At 40.6% G+C, this 20,102-nt stretch overlaps 3 protein-coding genes across 4 annotated transcripts; 1 reads left to right on the top strand and 2 right to left on the bottom strand.

Annotated features, from left to right (window-relative positions):
* Positions 1-298: 298 nt before the first annotated feature.
* Positions 299-5,006, top strand: tnnt2d (troponin T2d, cardiac). The gene is made up of 13 exons (XM_070830911.1): positions 299-345; positions 1,377-1,431; positions 1,589-1,599; positions 1,681-1,698; positions 1,810-1,831; positions 1,928-1,985; positions 2,095-2,211; positions 2,301-2,378; positions 2,487-2,597; positions 3,483-3,595; positions 3,680-3,770; positions 3,992-4,029; positions 4,830-5,006. Exons 2-13 carry the CDS (start codon positions 1,394-1,396, stop codon positions 4,873-4,875), a joined length of 741 nt encoding a protein of 246 aa, XP_070687012.1. The 5' UTR covers positions 299-345; positions 1,377-1,393; the 3' UTR covers positions 4,876-5,006.
* Positions 5,007-5,116: 110 nt separating this feature from the next.
* dnm1l (dynamin 1-like) lies at positions 5,117-15,791 on the bottom strand. 2 transcript variants are annotated; one of them, XM_070830905.1, is made up of 19 exons: positions 15,610-15,791; positions 14,069-14,213; positions 12,508-12,554; positions 11,912-11,983; positions 11,661-11,747; positions 11,388-11,550; positions 11,129-11,249; positions 10,462-10,593; positions 10,027-10,233; positions 9,783-9,903; positions 9,540-9,695; positions 8,789-8,878; positions 8,600-8,692; positions 8,333-8,386; positions 8,035-8,106; positions 7,041-7,217; positions 6,575-6,684; positions 6,263-6,422; positions 5,117-5,828 (listed from the first exon to the last, which is right to left on the bottom strand). In XM_070830905.1, exons 1-19 carry the CDS (start codon positions 15,709-15,711, stop codon positions 5,772-5,774), a joined length of 2,166 nt encoding a protein of 721 aa, XP_070687006.1. In that variant the 5' UTR covers positions 15,712-15,791; the 3' UTR covers positions 5,117-5,771. The 2 variants fall into 2 exon arrangements, with proteins under 2 accessions (XP_070687006.1, XP_070687007.1); XM_070830906.1 differs by lacking the exon at positions 8,035-8,106.
* Positions 15,792-16,635: 844 nt separating this feature from the next.
* Positions 16,636-19,768, bottom strand: dnajb9a (DnaJ heat shock protein family (Hsp40) member B9a). Its single transcript, XM_070830958.1, has 3 exons — positions 19,658-19,768; positions 18,577-18,807; positions 16,636-18,395 (listed from the first exon to the last, which is right to left on the bottom strand). The coding sequence occupies exons 2-3, from the start codon at positions 18,791-18,793 to the stop codon at positions 17,959-17,961; spliced, it is 654 nt and encodes a 217-aa protein (XP_070687059.1). The 5' UTR covers positions 18,794-18,807; positions 19,658-19,768; the 3' UTR covers positions 16,636-17,958.
* Between the last annotated feature and the right edge of the window lie 334 nt (positions 19,769-20,102).

The raw sequence follows: 20,102 nt of genomic DNA, 5'->3' as shown, positions 1-20,102 counted from the left end.
AGAAACGTTACTTCATGTCCTTACTAACTACATGTGAAATTATGGAGTGTTGAAACCTGAGTGGCTGGTGAAAGCTTGGATGGATATGTGACATTGTACCAGGTCAGGAGTGTACCTGCAGAGTGTGTGAGCATGTTTGTGAGTGTGTGTGTGTGTGTGTGTGTGTGTGTGTGTGTTGGCTTCTGAGACAGAGCTCCAGCTGTCTAACAATAGACAGACCAGCCATAGGGTGCTGCAGTCACATGAGTAAGAAGGGCTGGACTATGTATCCTTGATGTTCAACCTGCTTGTGAACCTTAAGGAGCTGAAGTCGTCGTCTCTGAGCTCCCTCTGTCTGGGTCACAGGTAAGGACTCTCCTATGTCAGTATACTGCCGCTACTTGCTTGTCTTTAATGTCTTTAATCTTGAAATGAATTGCTCTCTAACAAATATTTCCTGATTCCATAGTTGGAGATAACTAATTAAAAGAATCTTTTGAGTATGTTCACTGTCTGCTGAGATCACTTCACATCCCTGTGTCAGTCTTTTCTCACAACAACAACAACGTTTTTTTCATTGTTCTCACTACGTTAAATCCGACTGAATTGCACCCATAACAGCTCATACAAAGGTACTGCTGTTAATGCATAGATATTCAGCTCTGACACGAAGAAGTTCAAGTTTGAGGTTGTACTTCACCGACTATTTCCAGTTTGAGCTACTTCATAGTGCTTCATCACATTTTAGTGGAAAGTTTCCTTCTTATTTCACCAGAATTAACTGACAGCTGTAGTGACTTTTCAGACATTAAACACTAAATGTACCCTGGTGTGACACAACATGCTGTAGATTAAATATTCTACAGGGTTCAGAATACATTTATATGAATACTGTACTTCTGTACTCTACTTCATTACATTTCAGCGGGAAATATTATACTTTTATTTCACTTAAACAACCTTCCAGCTGTAGTATCCACCAGCAGTCCCCTTCAGATTAAGAGTTCACATGAAGACATTAAAAACAACGTCTAAAAATGTCCTACAGCAGCACCCCCTTGAATCCAAGCCTGAAATACTTTTTACCGATTGCAACATTAATTTCACCCTCAGGAGACCTTTACTTTAATTTTTGAATGCAATACTTTTGATAATACAAAATGAACTGTTTTGACTTCAGGGCTTTTACTTGCTATACTATAATATTGCTACTATGGTCCAGTAAAAGACCAGAATACTTTTTTCCGCTACTACCGCAGTGACTGGAGATATTTGGGGCACCACTGACGCTCATTGTGAACTGTTTGAAAGGCTGCCACCTCATCCAGTGCTATATTGTTTAATGATCGGATATATTTACCTGACTAAAAATAGGCTAATAGGGATCCATTTTGCAGAGCTCATCCATATCAAAATGTCCGACACAGAAGAAGTCATGGAAGAGGAAGTTCAGTATGTACTAATTTATATACTTTTGTATTATCATATTGTGGCAGAAACAAATTATTATTCAATATTCATACCATTTCTTTTCCAAAGTATTTATTCATTAACCTTTTGTTCAATTACTTTTTTTTAATTCTTTTTGTCAATACCTGGTCTTCTGAAGGGAGGAAGAAGGTAAGAGAGTTACATCATGTCTTTATACATCTTCTTTAGTTTACAGACTTTTTACTAATCATTTATATTCCTGACCATCAGCACAAGAGGAGGCCACAGGTGAGAAAACTGTGCTTTGATATTTTTAACTTTTTCTTTTAAAAAAACACATTTTCCTACTCGCTTATCAATTTATTCATAATGGCTTTTATTTTCTTGGCCTTGTACTAGATGAGTCAAAGCCCAAGCCCAAGTAAGTGTCTGAGGTCTCCATCCAGATCAGTTAAGCAGTTAGAAATAACACTGATGGCAAATTTTATTTTCTAATAATAATCCGTTTACTTGACAGGTTTATGACAAATATCACTGCCCCAAAGATCCCTGATGGGGAAAAAGTGGATTTTGACGTAAGTTAGACTTGTTATATGCCTCCTTCTTGGTATTCATTTAGATCAGATTTAGCAAACAGCTGATGAACTAATCATTTCTGACCACGACTGGTTTTTCTGGTGGCAGGACATCCACAGGAAGCGTCAGGAGAAGGATCTGTCTGAGCTGCAGTCTCTGATCGAGGCTCACTTCATCCAGAGGAAGAAGGAGGAGGAGGAGCTCATCGCCCTTGTTAACAGAATTGTGAGCGTGTCAACAACAGACGAAGTGCAGTGTTTCTGTTTGCTGAAAATCAACATGAATGTGTCTGTGTGTGTGTGTCTTTTTAACAGGAGAAACGTCGTGCTGAGAGAGCAGATCAGCAAAGGATCCGGGCAGAGAGAGAGAAGGAGAGGCAGGCCAGGATTACGGTACAGCCTCAGTGAACATAAATCATATCCTCATGCTACGGTAGATCATAGCAGACAACATGAGTGCGTCAGTGTCTCCTCTGACTGATCGACCTGTGCTGCATACAGGAGGAAAGAGAGCGGAAGGAGCAGGAGGAGCACCGTAAGAAGCATGATGAGGACGCCAAGAAGAAGAAGGCCCTCTCAAACATGACCCAGCAGTACAGTGCTGGACAAAAGGTCATTCAGTTTCTTATGTCTTGTTGTATTTCAGCAGAAATGCTACAATGCTACTACTAAAAGTACCAAAATGTCTCTTTCTATTGATGCTCTTTGTTATACAGGGTCACCAAACAGGCCTCTCTGTCTGTAAACATTGAAACTAGAATGCACACTACAAACTAACCTCTCTTCAACTCAGACTTAACTAAAAGTGTTGATTTAAAAAAGGAAAACAGGGTCAAACTTTGCAGTAATATCTTCTTTGAAAGTCCCACATCAGCTTCAGTGTAAGCCATGTGTTTTTAGAGGTCATCCTCTGGGGACCTTGAATATGTGTTTAAATTTGATGGTAATCCATCCATGAGTTGTTATTTATATTTCAGCATAAACCAAAAATATGAACCTCATGGTGCTGCTAGAGGAAAAGTCAGGGGATCACATAAGCTATTGCAATGCATCATCTGTACAAAATTTAGTGTTAGTTAATGGTGTCAAAGTGACTACAACTGAACTCCAGTGGATATTGAATATCTGCCAAAGTCCATGGGATAGTTCCATATAATAGCTGCACTCTGAACCAGAGTTTTTATAGTTTTGTATATTTTCATTAGTTATTATTTTTAGTTTTTCCTTTTCTTTTTTTCCTAAAGAGTAGTTTTTATTTTTATTTGAGTTAAGTAAAATGTTTTTCCATATCTAGTTTTAGTTTTTCATTTTGTTATATTCAACTATAAAAATATTCCTGCACTGAGCCACAGAGGTCTACCTCACTGCGCCGCTTTAAGAGAAATCAGGTGACCTCCAAAGTCAATAGGATCCAGAATCCTCTGGAGACCATGAATGTTTGTACCTGCTTGTACCTGTAGGTGCCGGATAATGTCATCTTCTTTATTTGACCAACAGAGTGACAACAGAAGAGGAGGCAAGAAACAAACTGAGAGGGAGAAGAAGAAGAAGATCCTGGCTGAACGCAGGAAGCCTCTCAACGTTGATCACCTGAATGAGGACAAACTGAAGTAAGACAGAGCTGCGCAGGGCTTCACGACTGTATGAACTCATCCTTAAAGACTGCGCTGTGACCTCTGGTTGTCTGTGTTTAGGGAGAAGGCGAACGAGCTGTGGCAGTGGCTGATGGGGCTGGAGGCTGAGAAGTTTGATCTCAGTGAGAAGCTCAAAAGACAGAAGTATGATGTAAGTTGTCCACCACGCAACTGGAATTCAATATTTTAATTTAAACTGAAATTTAAAAGCAATGATTTAAGGTGGTATCGACAGCTCAAAGGTAAATAACGTCAATGTTGACATGTTGGAAACAAAGAGGGTTTTCCAGTTTCCAGCAGCCTCTGCTGGACATGTCAGGTACTATATCTGTGTTCTTTAAAAATCTTACCAAGGTTTCTGTGTCCTTGCAGATTAACCAGCTTCTTGCCCGAGTCCAGGACCACCAGAGGTAAGTACACAAACCCCTGGGTGGATTTACTCTTAGCTATCAGTAACACTAGATGCTGGGCTTGTCTCTGTTTGTTCACCATCTTGTATGAATCTTCACTGCACTAAACGGATGCCTTGTTCCATTATGCCAGTTTACACTAAATACTTTCCCATCAGTATAGACGTGGAAGGATCAGACATCAGAGAGTAGTATCACTTGAGTACATTCACAAACACTGTAGAGTAGCTACAACCACCTATGAAGCCGGTCATTCTCCACTCATCTCAACCATTGGCACTGTATTATGAATATCCTCTCTGTTCAAATGTCCTGATTACTTTCTATTCATGATGCTTCTGGTAAGTCGATAAATATCTGGACTTGAACAGGACACTTTCAATACTTTTACTGCAGTGTAATTAGTAACACAACCCCTGTACCGTATGCTTATAATTTGGTTTTAACCTTAATTCATTTTATGTTAAAAAAAAAGAAGTGACTCCAAATCTGAGACAGGGAGAATAATGCAGATATATCTGTAAAATCATGCTGTGTATCATCATTATCCCAAAAGAGGCCACTAATGTTTGCAGTAAAGATCTTCACGTGGAAACATTGCAGATTTGATCATTTCTGTATGAATTGTCTTGAGGGATTAAAATATGTCCTGAGGTTTGGCGTGGGGTTTCTGTTTTTACTATCAATACCGCACAAACCAAAATACACCCTGTTCACTGCTTTGTTGCCTGACTTGTGGAGTGTCACCATCAAAATGGCCTCCGCTTGTGCTAAACCCACTGTCTGCTGCAACCTCACAGCGCCAAGGGTCGCGGCAAAGGCAAGATGGGCGGTCGGCTGAGGTAAAGGAGCGGCCAGACAGGGACGAGTCAGACCACTACACCAGCGATCGGCCTTCGCGTCTATTGTGTGTGTACCCACTGTTCTGTTGTGTTGGATTGCGTGTCTGTTATCATGAAATCGAAACAATAAATAAGTCATCACATCCACTCTGCTGCCTCTCTGCTAACTATGTTGTCTCTGTATTATTCAGTCCGACATACGTGACATAACACACTGATACAAAAAACTCAAGCAGCCAGAATCATTCAACGGCAGCTCTCTGAATGTATTGAGACCTACAGAGATCAGTAGGATATCTTCTTGAATAAGGACATGTAAACAAAAAGACAAAAGTGGGTCTGACGTCTACATAAAAGCAATACTGATATTAACAGGAAACAGAAGAATGTGTAAAAATGGTGGGATATTTTCCCAATAAAAATACCTAAGTGCATTTCTTTGTAATAATTAGCAGATTGTTGCATTATCTTATCAACATCTAATAAAAGAACTGACATATAAACAGAGCATCTACATGTTGCAGCATGGGTGTGTCATTTTAACTTTAATTCCAATCTACATTAAGAGCAGACATTCCTCAGCAAGGCTCCACATAGTGGTGATGCACATTATCTATATATTGCTTCAATTACATAAGAAAAATATAATTATCTAGGGCGGGAGCATGTGTGATGCCGATGGCGAGGGTCTGATATGCGCTGCCCTTCATCAAATCCAAGTCCTTACTGTACATTAAAACTATGTTTCGATATACACATATCCACACCAGTGCATTTCCAAGTTGTTCGTCTCGGCAGTCTGAGGTGCCTGATGGAGACTCAGCAGGGGGTTTCCAGGGCATGATGATGAGGATGAGGGTCCATGAGGGATGAGGAGAGCCTGCTGAAGAGAGACCGCCCTCACCACAGGTGGGTTTCTCTGATCTCTGCTATCACCTGGCTGGCTTTCTGCAACGCCTGGATATGAAAAATGGTGGACACTGTAATATCAACAACTACATTTTAACTCTTTTACACCCTTTCTGGTACACATTGGAGTACATTGTACAATCCTACATTACTAATACTTAAACACTGACTGCACAATATTTGTTTTATTAGAAACGAAGGCAAAGCGTAAATGTTTTGTACTATGAGTAAATCCCCTGTAAATGAAAAGTGATTTCAGACACAGCACGTCTCCACTTAAACAATAAAACAATAAGAAGGTGACCTTTATCTGGATTTACTTCTTCAATATACTTGAAATGTATTTAATTATTTTAAGTAAATGTCATTTAAAGCCTGAAGAAGGTTCGTGACCAAAACGTCTGATGGCAGGTAACCGAAATGTTTCACTGAAACTGGATCTTGTTTTCACAATCCATCCTGACACTTGCTGAATCTGTTACCTTGAGCATGTCAGCAGCCTCGTTACGTCTCTGAGCCATGTCCTCGGACTCTATCAGCAGGTCCTCCAGCAGGGCCGTCTTGTATAACTGGCCCACCAGCTCACTCTGCAGGCAGTCCTTCACATGGTTCACCAGGAAGTGCATCACTGCCTTCGGTACACTGGGGACAAAGAACAACAAAAACAACAGAGGAGGAGGACAGAGGGTTAGAGGGAAGAAGAGGACAGTAATGCACATAAGAATCAAAATCTCAAAGGAGAAAAAAAAACAAAACAGAATGATGCGTAAAGAAAATGTGCAGAGTATGCATACCTGTCCTGGATGTTTTTCCGAACAATTAGAAAGTATGACTTAATGAGTCTCTCGATAACCTCACAGTCCCTCTGCTCCCGAGCAGACAACTTCCTGGATACTGGAACAGGCTGCCAATGAAAAGGGATCATAAGGGCTTGTTTATGAACATCTTAATGACCTAAGATGCTAACTGGAAAAAGCACATACAAACAATGGTAGCAAGACTAGAGCAAGAACAAAACTATCCAGTGTAACAGCACTCACAGTATGTTTACAGTGAAGGTGAGAAGGCTGTTTGTATAATTTGGAGGTTATTGCCCACTAGAGAACGTGACAGGAACCCCAGCAACTTTTTAGTCAAACCAAACCAACCAAATGAGTTGAATGATGTTTTGCAGCTGTTGAAAAATGACCTGCCAAACATAACAGGTCAGGGATGATCTCTCAAACCTATTCGTCATGTCTAGAAACGCAGAGTGCTCACCACATCTAGCAGGTTGACAGCGTGACCCTTCTGTGGGCTCGCAAAGACGGGGTTCTGTGGAGCGGCCCTGTCTCCAGCTGCACTATCCTCTCCTCTTTTCAACATGCCCCTCCAGTTCCCCGTCCCGCTGTCCGTCTGCTCGCTGACAGAGGCGCTCTGAGAGCCACCGGCTGCTGCCTACAGGGAGCAGAGAGACAGGGAGTGAGGATGTGTCTGATACCGTGCTCAACGATGAATGCTCAGGGACTTACAGGGACTGGAAAAGTACACATTAAAGTCAGGAAAAGAGGTTATATCAACAAGGTTAATAAAACATTACAAAAAGAACATTGGAATTTAAAAAAGGTTAGGAAAAAAAAAATCTGTATTAATTTTCAAAATGCATTCATACATCATGCCACAGGCCTTCTTTGACTTCATGCCAAAGAAGTTGATCCAGAACAGGCAACAGATCTGGTGACAAGCACAAGTTACGCCACCAAGGTTTAGGGTTGGGGAACATAAAAGAGAGACAAATTACTAAACTTGTGACAGAGGTTCAACAAAGGTGACAACTCATAATATTTCTGGTTGTATGAGGCCATCATGGACAATGTTGAACAAATCACTGTGCACCAATTTATGGTTATATTGGATTTACAGGATTTGATAGAATACTGAATGTCATTCCCATGTGTTTTACACATGGTTTAGTATACAGTATATTTAATTTTCTCATCATTAAATATAACAGCACATGCCAATTGAGTCTGGAGTTGTTGTGTTTCCTCCTTCATAGTGACTGGCATGCAGAAAAAAAAGGTTAGAATTACAATACAGAGTGGAAGTCAATGGTCACTTCAGTCAGAGGTAAAAACTGCCCCTTCAGCCCATTGCATTTGTGGGGCAGTGAAGGCACAAACACCTGCTGCAGCAGGGGCAGAAATACAGTGAGGGCTTATGAGTGGGCAGAGGGCAGATGTGCGCAGGCAGTGACACAGTGAGTGAGACACACCTTGGTGAACTCGCCCTCGAGGGCAGGAGGCTCATTGGGGGAGAGAGACTGCCCACCTGGGCCTTTAAAGGACTAGAGAAAGACAAGGTCAGGAAGAAAAGAGTGGACAGAAAAGCCGCAGGAGCTACAGGTGGAAATGTGGTGAGCTTTACATAATGTGGAGAATAACGGTGTTAGATTTCATGTAAATGAATTTTGAAGTGAAAGCGGTCAGACGTCATATGTGCAAAAGCACTAGAAAAGTTGTTAAAGACTGATACAAGAAAAGAGCAGTGAGTCTCAAAGCTGCTGACTGTACCTTGTCTCTGGGAACAGCATTAGGGAGGTCTCTCATTCTGTTGCGTCTCTGCTCCTATAAAATGAAATGTTTGACAAACAACAGTTTCATTAGTTGTTTTGTTTCTCAAACTTTTGACTCTTCCGTGCTATGATCAATATGATCAATGCTCAGAAAGTACATAACAACCAGTTAAAATGATTAGCCTGAAATTCTAGCAATTGATCACAGGATCTCATTGTAAAGTGTAAAATCAACAGTCATTCAAGTAGTATTCTTATCTCTTACTTCTATGTTATTGTTCATGAGGCCACAGGCATCAGCAAAGTCGGGGTGCTTGGTGTTGATATAAGCCAGCTCAATGGCAACCAGGTTGTGAACCTGTAAAGAAATACAGAAAACTGGTTAATCAGGCTGGGGCGTGAATAAACATCCTTAAAAAGTGCTTAGTAGTCCTTCGTGTGAGCAGGTCCTGACCATTTCATTGGTGACAGGGAGCCTTCTTCTGAGTAACGAGGTGACCACTTCTACTATGGCATCATGGAGCTTTGGAAACCTCAGCAACTCCTGCGGAGACAAACAACAATCATCAGTAGAATTGGTTTTGTAAGATGTAAGTTTTAGTGGCATGCGTATGTGTGAGTTAAAGGGCTGCTTTGGGATTAGGACCAAACTCAAATCTCACAGGAACAGGCAGTCTGAACTTTGCTGTGGGCAAGAGTGGGAGGTTGAAAAAATGACATGTTGGATTTTCAACAGGTGAAACCTGCAGAAATTAGGTCCTTTATGTGTGAGTCAATGATCACACCGTTTTGAAATCACTGCTGGTTTATTATGAATAAACACCACGTGAACAGATCAGACATTAGTCCTCTTACAAGACTGTGAACGAGAGAAACTGACTGAGTGCATTCAGTGGCGTTGCCATGGAAGCTTATAATAACCAAACATGACTATCATTTAGTCATATGATAAACAAATCAATCACAAAAGTGTTTTGTTGAAGCAAAGACTATTACTGGAGTGTCTTTGGTTTAAATGCAGAGGAGTAGAATGTAATTTCCATTAAATGATTTCTGACAGCTGCAGATTAGAGGACCACGCTCCCAACAAAATATCATGAGAGCTGGTGGTCTGTAACAAACTGCGGGTACAGGCAGCGATGGTCAGAAATCCAGTGGAATTTTAATAAAAAACATCCTGTGCGGGGCTCTAATGTGTCTCTCACCTGTGTGCTGTAGTTGCTGCAGTGCTGGATAATCCTCTGCATCTCCTCGTGAACCAGCTCCACGCAGCGCAGGCTGGGCTCCTCCAGACGCTTCACCTGCCGCTTCACCAGCAACTCAAAGGAGACCTCAGGCACAAATAAAGCAGGCCTTGGGCCCTGTCAAAGACAATTAAACTGTAAGTCTTCAAAAAAAAAAGTCTTTTCAAACAAAAGATAAAACTTTGAGAGGTAGCAGAGACACACCGTTGCATTTCTGATTGCTGTGAGCACATCGATGGTTGTCAGACCACCCAGAGGATCAACTGACTCCAACGTGCGACCAAATGTTTCATGAAATATATAACAGATTCTTGCTCCACCGCATCTGGAAAAAAAGAGAGGAAAGCAAACTACATTTAACACACTATTGTACAATTTAAGTGGAGCCCAGTGGCACCCCTTAGTGGTATGTGAGGGTACAGGCAGTGCGGTGAGTTGCGTAACTCACAGTTCAGCTGTCTCAATGTACTTGGCTGTGCCCTCTATGGTGTGGCAGTACTCTGCAGCGAACTTGGTGATGAGCTGCAGCAACGTGGCGCTCTTGTCTTCGACAGGTTCACCATAACTGTTGAGTAAAGACTGATACTGCGCTGCCAGCACATTGATCCGTGTCTTAAGTTCAGGAAGACAGTCTCTGATGTGGTGCATGAGTAACCTATGATAAGACGAAGTAAAACAGTTTACACTTTGATGGAAAACAAAAAGGGAGACAATATGACATGGAAGATTCAGGGGTCACAGTCATTTGTTCCACACGTGTTCAGAAAGGGCGTAAACCTCAAATGTACAAAGTCAATAAGCCACTCAAACATTTTATTTGTTGAAATGTAAAAAAAATGTAATATTTAAAAATCCAAGTATTACATAAATTCTAACTCCATACCTGTTCAATGTTCTGGCCAGATATTTGGTTCCATTTCTGTTTGCAAGGGAGGGGTACTTCTTTTGTAGGAAGGCATATTCATCACGGATGGCATCTGCAACCAGCTTCTTTTGATTGATATCCAACTGACTCCTAAGAAAATGCACAAAGAAAACAACACTCATGGAGGTGAGTTTGTACTGAATGTGGATTTTAGGGTCCCCTTGTATGACCATGTGACGATAATCTAGCATCACTGACACAAACTCAAGATAAAGGCAACATTAGAGGAGATGGTGAGAAGTATTACATTTTTCAACATGGTCATCCGGTACAGAAATTAGAATTTTTGGAATGAATTCATATTGCAGGAAATATCAAATATAACTAGAAAATGGACCCAATGCAACCAAATGAGAAATATGAATTAAATATAAAGAGCGAGGCTTACAAGCAGCCATTCCCACCCTCAGCATGATGGACAATAATGTTTGTTTATTCCTTCCTTGCTTGCTAATTACCGGCCGGTAGCGCAGTGGATAATTGCGCATGCCATCGGCCTGGGAAACCCGGGTTCGACTCCCTCCCAGTCCCGGTTGCGTCACGAAGGGCATCCAGTATAAAAAACAACAACAACTTGCTTGCTAATTAATTAACTAATTAATGTGTCACAGATGTGCACTGTTACCTGTTAACTACTCCAATAATGCCCAGTTTGACAGGAATGACTCTGCCCATCAGTACATCCATGGCATCTGTACCAGCATCCATCAGATCCAGTTTGGTGACCACTGCTAGCGTCCTCCTGCCTGAAGACAAAGACATTAAGATCTGGCTACAAAATAACACCGCTGAGGCAGGAACATGGCCAAATGACTGTAAGATATTAAAAGTAAAAAAATAGAGGTATGAGCAGTGGAGAGGGAAGAAACAAGAAGACCATTTACCATCAGGGTCGGCCTCGCGGGCCACTTTAAGGGCCTCTGAGGTGGCCATGTCCGTATTGGCAGCAGTCACAGCCAGGATGATGGAGTTGGGGTTGGAGATGTACTTGAAGATCAATTCTCTGATCTGGACCTCTATGTCTTTGGGCTGGTCCCCCACTGGTAACTGTTTTAACAAAAGCAAGCACTGACCTTGAAATCGACTTGCCGGACCATTTTGACCTCATAGATGACACAGGTTTGGACATGTGGGAGCAAAAGGGAAACCTCTCTCACCTTTGTAATGCCAGGAAGGTCCACCAGTGTGAGGTTCACAACGTGTGGCGAGAAGATTTTCAGGTGAATTGGTTCATCACTGATCCCCTAGTAAAAAAAAAAGTAATTCTTTGGTTACTCTTCGAGGCTGATGCTGCTTGAGAGGTTGACTTGCAATTTCATGTTGATGCTGACATTTAAAGGCCAACCAGTTTCTCCTCGTTTACCAACTGTTGTTTCCTCTTAATGGTTCTTAATGGTAATTAGCATACCTTGTTATTGCCAGAAATTCTTTCAGTTTCTGCTTCAACTTCATGCCTGATCTCCTCGAAGTCTGCGTAGATCTGACAGAGCAATATAACAAAGAGACTTCAGTACGTTACTCAATGCAAGTAGTAGCTTTTGATATTCGGACAACAAAAACAAAACATAGTGACAAAAAACTTGAAACGCCTACTATTATTATTAAAGAGACAAATTTTGGTGTCATGAAGGTATGATGACAATATAAGGGTTCTCTGTTCAAACATTAACTACGTTCATTTAGTTCAAGGGGCGCAATTCAGCCCTAGAGGGCATTTACCCCACAGCTACTGTATATGAATATTTTTAGCTACTGAGAGGGTGTGTGCATGATCTCATTACAGATTATAGATGATATTGTTAAAAACATACCACAAAACCACAAACTCCTGTAATTCAAACTTTAGATGCCAGTGAATGGATGCAGAAAGCACAACAAGGCTACTTTCATGACAATGACCAGGTCATTAAATATTCAGATGCTTCTATATACAGCAGTGGTGGGAACTCCATTGGGAGTATTGTTTTCTGGAAAAAAGTGAGGAGTGGAGGGTGGAAACCCTACCTTGTTTTTGGTGTGTAGGAATTTGCCCCATTCCTCTCCGTCGATGCCTGCAGAAATACAAAGTAGAGGACAGAAGTTTCAGCTACTGATGCGACAGATGTGGCCTTAAGATCAGTGTTACTATTATTACTTTTGCTGTGTTAAATGTCTCATGGGAGGATTTCTCTGTTGGCAAAGATGGGATGGAAAAACTCTTCAGAGCAAAGATCCACAGCTGGGTTTAGGAAAAAAAATCAAATAGACAAAAAAAGTGCAATAGAACAAGAACAACCGTTGTTTTCACGGTCATGGAAGCAAATAAAAGCCTAAAGCAAAACAGAAGCATGTGCATACCAAACTAAGCACTTTGCTGCAATAATCAATATTGCGACAAAAAAAGGAAACAACATCACAAGGGTGGAGTCTGTTAGTCATCTTAGAGGAAGCCAGTATTTGAGGACATCACAGGTGTGCTTAGAGGAAGTTAAAATCAGTGAACTAATGACTTTTAACATGTACAACTAAACACAACATTTTCAATAGGAATGTGCTAATTTTCTTTGTCTAACTTCAACTGACAGAGACCAGCCTAAATATAGGACAGAGCTCGAGCCAAATAAAGTGAAGCCATGTAGTTTGGCAGCTTCAAAGAAGCTACACAAACACACGGCAGGATCGGGCAGAATGGGGCAGAATGGGCAGGTTATGTAATATACACAATAACGCAAAGAACAAGGAAAAGGGGACCTCTGTTAAGGCGTCCATTTTTCTTGGATTCTGTGGTTAAAGAGAGATGACAGGAGACAAAAGGGTTAGCCTGGCTATCTGCAGTTCCTGCACCACACTCTGTAGCAATGCAGAGTCACTCTGAGGCCAATGCCAGAGGACAGCACTGAAACAAGGCAGGATCTTGGCACATTTTTATCCCCTGCTCTTCTCACAGTGAGGTGGATGGTGTCAGTGCTGGTGCTGAGTTAAACTGCTGTTTCTTTCCTAATTAAAAACATTTCATAATTGAATAAAAATGTCTTATAGCACTGTATCAGAGAAGTCTCACTCCACAGAAAGTTTCTGTTTATATTGGTTGGTATTTATAGATAGTTGTGCTCTTGGCCAGTGAAGGTGAAGCACACTACAGACGTCAGATTTCTGAATTTAAATCACTCTTTACAGCTGCCTTTCTGAATCATGCCCTAACAGCAACATCTTGATGTATTCTCTGGACAAAATGTGTTGAGGATGTACACCAGTTAGTCTGGTTGATGCTGCATTTTCTGATAGAGTTTCATCAAAAGCACAAAACCAGAGATTGCCAGAAATTAGCCAGGCCAATTTACGCTTTTGCAGATATTACTTGCAAAAATTACTACTGACCAGTATATCGTTATAAGATTTTTCAACTCCCAAACATCAAAATCAATATCTCCTTCAAAAATCCAGTACCAGTCGAACTATGACGTATCTACAGTATATTGTGTACATACGTATAAATACCGAATATCAAATGGTTTAATTTGCAGGAGAAGATTAATATATAATAATTCCACAGATATATGAGCAGCAGAAGTGACAGTGATGTTACCGTTCTCTTCACTGGTTTTTCTGCGGTCCTCTGGGTCGATGTGCACTAGCTGTAGGATGAGGGGACGGCGTGTGACGATGCCAGTGCCACGTGGCAGGATGTCCCTGCCAACCAGGCTCTCTAAGACAGAGCTCTTCCCACTGCTCTGTAGACAACAACATCATAAACAAAACCATAAGTAGGGAGGCTGAATGACGAATGACTCACTGAACAGAGAAATCACCCCTCCCATCGTGCTGATACAGATAAAACACACTGCACTGAGGTTGACTGTATTTGATGTTACTTTTCATTTCAGGAACCTTAACTGCACTTTGACCAGAGGAACCAGAGTCTAATTTAGTTCTAAGCCCCCAAAATGTTCCTGCTCAGGGTGCAGAGTGCAAAGTTGGCAGAGCTGAATATGATTCACTGCTTGAATACAAACCTTGTGGCTGCGTCAGCTTGTGTGCAGTACTCATTCACACAAGCGCTGGGTGCCACTAGGAGTAACCCCTAATGAGATCTGGTGAACTGAAATACCTCAGTCAGACTTGGACTGATTTCAGTAGGAGATGAGGGCTAAAAATGTAATCAGTTACTTCCTCTACAGCAGTGGACCTAATGATGTTTTGGCTATAGGTAGGCCTATTTATGGACCTGACGGGGCTAACCAGTTATTAATACTTGGCATCAGATCTCAGTTACACCTGTCTTTAACTGAAGGCCTTTCCAGATCTGGGCCTTTGTGGAGCACTGGCAAGGACAAACATAACAAATCGGGCATTAAAAAGATCATCGGACTTCCCTTGTCTCACCGTAACACCCTCAGACATCTGCCAAAAGCTCTGAGACAGTCACATCCCATTAGCTGACAAGTGAAAGTAAACGTGTTAGACAAAACCTGCCACTTAAAACCAATTAGCCTCTGAGGTGGACACAAAGTGGTTAGATGGACAGGATGAAACTGCTATATTAGTGACTGATAATATATTAAAACCTCTCTAAAACTGAACAGTGTCTGCTGTATGAAGCTGGGACTTCTTGCAGGGCTGCTCAGTTGTATTAAACTACACTAGTTATTGCTGGGTGTACCTAATGAACTGGCCACCAAGTGAAGATTAGTGTTTCTGTGAATGGAGAATATTTTCAAAACAAAAATCTCCATAAGGACTGAAGCTTAGTTGTATTGATATGAGAGGAATGTGTTGATGCTTCAGTATGAATCAAATCAAGCTAAAGAATTTGCATTTATTTGTAGGATAGTGGTTTAAAAGCTAGTTATGAGGACAACTGGTTGTTCTAAAACTGTCAGTTGTCAGTTGGACGAACCGTTTACTGTATAAATCAGATCACATTTAGCTAATGCTAACCCAGTTGCTAAGTTAAATCATATTTTCGTAGAAAGGAAAAGCTTACGTTCAATCAGTCTAAACAGGCTTGTCTTTCATACTTGCATGAAAGTGAAAGAACAGCTGAGTTTAAGATTAGAAGGAGCCGCAGCAGTAAGTTGGCGCAGGCTAACCAACTTGCTAGCCTTTAACCAAAGTGACGTTTCTCACCTGAGTTCCCACAACAACTATCTGCGGCAGCTGGATTATGTCTGCGCCGACCGTGTTAAATACATCCTGCAGTTTGTTTATGACAGGTATGAGGGCCTCCATGAGCTCCAAAACTGATCCCAACCTGTCAAACACGCAAACTTTCTTCACCCCGCCGCGCACACGGTTACAAAGTCATTCAATGTCCCGCAGCTAAAGCTATTGGCGTCTCTGTGGATCTGCTAACAACTGCGCACACAGTTGCTCCGAGTTGAATCATGGGAGTTTGAGTTCGGTAGAGTCCCGCTCAGCTGTCCTTTCTTCCGGGTTTCACTTTAAGTGAACTACATTTCCTATAACTGACATCACATTCGTATTGGACCAATGAAACGAGAGATTATCATTTTTCCTCTACGCAACAGTAACTAAGGCGAGAACCAAAATATTTATGTGACACTCATGATTGGACGCGTACATTTATGGTGACGAGTATAACCTGTTATTTTATAAAGGGTTAGCTTCTACACTAATTATCTATTGATTGATTTATTCGTTTCTTAGATAACTAAGTGACGAATATGGAATATAAAAATGCCAGATAGAAAAATGGAAACTGTTATCACATAAAACTGAGTTAGGCATCATCTTGAGAAAGATCTTTGAAAAACCTCTATTTAAACTGTAGTCTATTAGTTTGACTTACAAGTAACTTCAGCATCTCCATGCAAAATAATAACAATATATTTATATATGATATATGACAATATATGCTACGAAAGGGTAATTAAAGACTGAATGTGCCAGATTTTGGTTCTCATATCCATAATGTGAATGAACTCAACATTTCTACTCTTACACATCATAGTAAATAAGTAAACGGAAGCACTGGTGTAAAGTAACTAAGTACATTAAGTAACTACATTTTCTGCCTCTCAGTACTTCTACTTCACTGCATTTCAGAGGGAAATATTGTTTTATTTAATTGCAGTCTTAGTACTTCTTCCACCACAAACAGAAGGAAGCTCAGTTTGGTCTCTAGGTCTCTTTTTATTTGTCAAAACACATTTTTATGATACAAAATTGAAAGTGCTATTGAATATTTACAACACAATCAGTAAAGGAAATAAATATTGCACACTACAGTATAAAAGGATGTCACTGTAACTAGTTGAAAAGGTGTGAGGTAACAGAAAATAGTATGTGCTGTGTGTTTCATCAATCTGTCAACACCGATAATGTGCTGAACATTGTTGCTTGTGTGTATGTGTAATTCCTTCAGCAAAACCTTGCAACAGCAAGTTAAACTAGTAATCATGAAACCTCTAGTATGTACTGTAGTTAGTGTACAGTTCAGTTCAACTGGTCCTCAGCAAGTTAGTTTACAAATGAAACATTATTGGGGTTTGTCTGACATGCCAGTCAAATTTTTTTAAATACCTATATTTGAGAGTTTTTGGCTAAATTTCAAGTATTTTAATTATAAATTTACATTTAAAACTAGAAAGTCTTGGTAAATTCAGAATTCAGAAATGGTTGTGATTTTTTTTTAACTTAAGATGGATCAATCCCAGCGTCCTCTATCACTTTGAGGTAAACAAAATACCAAAAAGAGTCTAGAAAAACAGAACATTATATGCTTCAGACAAACATTTCTCTATTCACTTTTACCTGTTTCTTTTTTATATTTTCTACTTTAGGGATATTTACAGTTGCTTTACAATCGCACTGATGGCGATTTAACCACAATTGCTTAAATATATGATGTTCAAAAAAATGTGACTGGCAGTGCAGAGCACATGAATATTTCAACAAGATGTAGTACTAACGCCCGTTAACAAGCAGACATGTGGAGGTCTTTGTGTTGACGTTGCCCCCCGTTTGACAACCATAAGCAAAACTCCACTGGCTGCTATTGTCTCTACCTTCAGCTGTGTTTTGAGACCCACAATGAAACCTGTACAAAAGAATGAAAGAAGTGAACTAGTGATGAACTGGCACAAGGGTATTCCTGTGCCAAATTCACTATGACTGTTTTATTTTTCCAAATGGTAAACTTAACACATACTACAATCAAAGAAGGTCCTTCAAATACTGACAAAATACTCCCTCTCTGCTTTCTTCAACAATAAGTGAAAAGCTACTACAATCATGTTCAAGTGCATGAGCACACACAGGGTACAGCTTCAACATAACATAGCTTATATGAAATTTGATTTAAGATAAGTAAACTGAGAGCCTTTGTGCCTGAATGTCAGATCTCAATGCTCACATTTCACAGCATTTGAACCATGTGGCTTTTCGTTACCCAATCAGTACAACAGTATTGTATTCCAAGGCAATTTTGAGTCAGAAGTCATTTTACATTGCATCTTAGGAAGCAGTACAGTCTGTGTATGTGGTCACCATGTTTCCTCTGCGCTGCGTCACTGTTCTACAGTGTTGTTTTGATGGTCCATGAAAGCCGTTTTCAGTCTGTTTGGTGTGTCTGTCAAAGGTAAACATTCTCTCTACGTCATCAAACATGTCATCAAAGATACCTGCTCCAAAACCTCCTTGAAAGTGTCTCTTGTGTCTGCTGTGGGTCTCCTTGTGGGACCTGGTGTGCTCATCAAAGTGTCTTCGGTGACGGGCGTGTCTGTTCTGGCTGTAGATGTCAAAGTCCTTGAAAATGTCATCAAAGTTGAAGCTGTAAGGTTGGTTGGCACCTTGTCTATGTCTGCCTTGTGCTTCCCTGGTGAAGTATGCAGATGTGTCACCGAACTGATTATATTCTCTTCTTCTGGTCTCATCTGATAAAGTTTCATAGGCTGCAAAAAGGACACGAATCAGTCACTAAGGTCATGACAATCATAATTTATGTTAAAGTGCGAGCTCAAACTACATTATAGAGTGAGTCTACATTAGAAATAAGAATAATATTCCAATATGACAGGGAACAGTGACTTTCTATACATTCAAACAATCCCACAAACAAAGAATCAACTGCACCTTCAGCAATTTCCCTGAATCTCACTTCGGCGTCTGGGCTCTTGTTCTTATCTGGGTGATATTTCATTGCAAGCTTGTGGAAAGCCTTTTTTATCTGTCGCTCAGTAGCGTCTTTAGGCACTCCCAATATATCATAGTAGTCCTTCTTGGCAAGTATCAGCTCTGTTATCATGAGGATGCACACTGCAAACGTTACAGCAGACTGTGCAGCTGCCATTGTTCTGCCGTCCCCTGTGTTCAAGAGAGAAAAGGCATCAGCGTTTAACACATTGGTAGAAAAACAACACACCTTGGAACTTCTTTTTTAATCTGATGTACCCCCTGAGCCCTGTCAGATTAACTCATTCACCCCTTCATCGACACCACCAATCATGTTCCCACTGAGTATATCTGAATTGTTTTTAGTGGCTGTTTTAACAACACTATCATAAAGCAATGACTTTTTAAAAAATAACTAATGTTTAAGTGTTTAAGGCCTACAACCACTTGAGTCAATGAAGCTGGACATTTCGACCATTTAGTTTATCATTTAAACTGTGGTGTTGTGTTACAGCTGACTCAATGTGTTTTTCTTCCTGATCAAAGCATAATTTATTCAGTTTTTTTTTCAACTTAACTAAACTCTTTGCATGTGCCCCCAGCTGCTGCAGTGCCCCATGCGGTACAAGTACCCCTGATTGTTAATCATCACCTTGGGCCATAGATACAATATTATAGAAATCGTCTAAACTAAGCTAGATGACACTGCCATATTAGCTATTGTTAGCTATCTAATATTACAGTGCTCAGATAGTGGGCGATTTGCTTTTATTTGTCCTCCTTTACGTTATCTTGGGCAGCTCAATTAACACTAAACACAATAATAACATTTGCATTATATTTTAAGTTCAGTAGCAGGAAATCTACTCCTGAGAAAGATGAACTAGCATTACATTAGACACCATGGGAGTTGGCCCTTCCGTTAAAATTTAATATTTCACCGATGTCACCTCCCATCACTCCTCACGTTAACCATTAGCTGTCGTTGCTAACACAAGGAAGCGCCCATGTATTCTCCTTTTTTTTTAAACCCCACACTTACCTGTTCAGGAGACAAACAGCAGTGCTCAGTTAGAGTATCGTAGTTATTTCTCTTAACTATTTAGCCAACATTAAACATGACTGTTAAGTTGTCACGGTAGCACTAGCATCATTTCCATGTCTTCTTCGATCCCTTTACTGCATTAGGGTGACTGGTGGGGTTTCTGCCACCTGCCGGTCACTAAGGTTAATATTCCCGGGTGTTGTGAGATTTTACGGCATTTATTTACAACAACCATGCGAGTTAGCTACGTTTTTGATGATATCAAGTCTTACTATTAAAATTGTGTAATACAAACTGTGATTTTTGAAGGGTTTTGAGGCACAGTATAAACAGTTTTTTAGGGTGAAGTGTAGTCATCCCATTTCCAAGCGTCTGCGTAGCGCTCCATTTGGTTATGCAGTTGTCCCACTTGATACGTGGGATGGGAGCCTATTTTTTTAAT

This window comes from Pempheris klunzingeri, chromosome 5 (assembly GCF_042242105.1).
Source record: "Pempheris klunzingeri isolate RE-2024b chromosome 5, fPemKlu1.hap1, whole genome shotgun sequence".
NCBI classification, from domain to species: domain Eukaryota; kingdom Metazoa; phylum Chordata; class Actinopteri; order Acropomatiformes; family Pempheridae; genus Pempheris; species Pempheris klunzingeri.
This window is presented reverse-complemented; position numbering and strand designations above follow the sequence as displayed.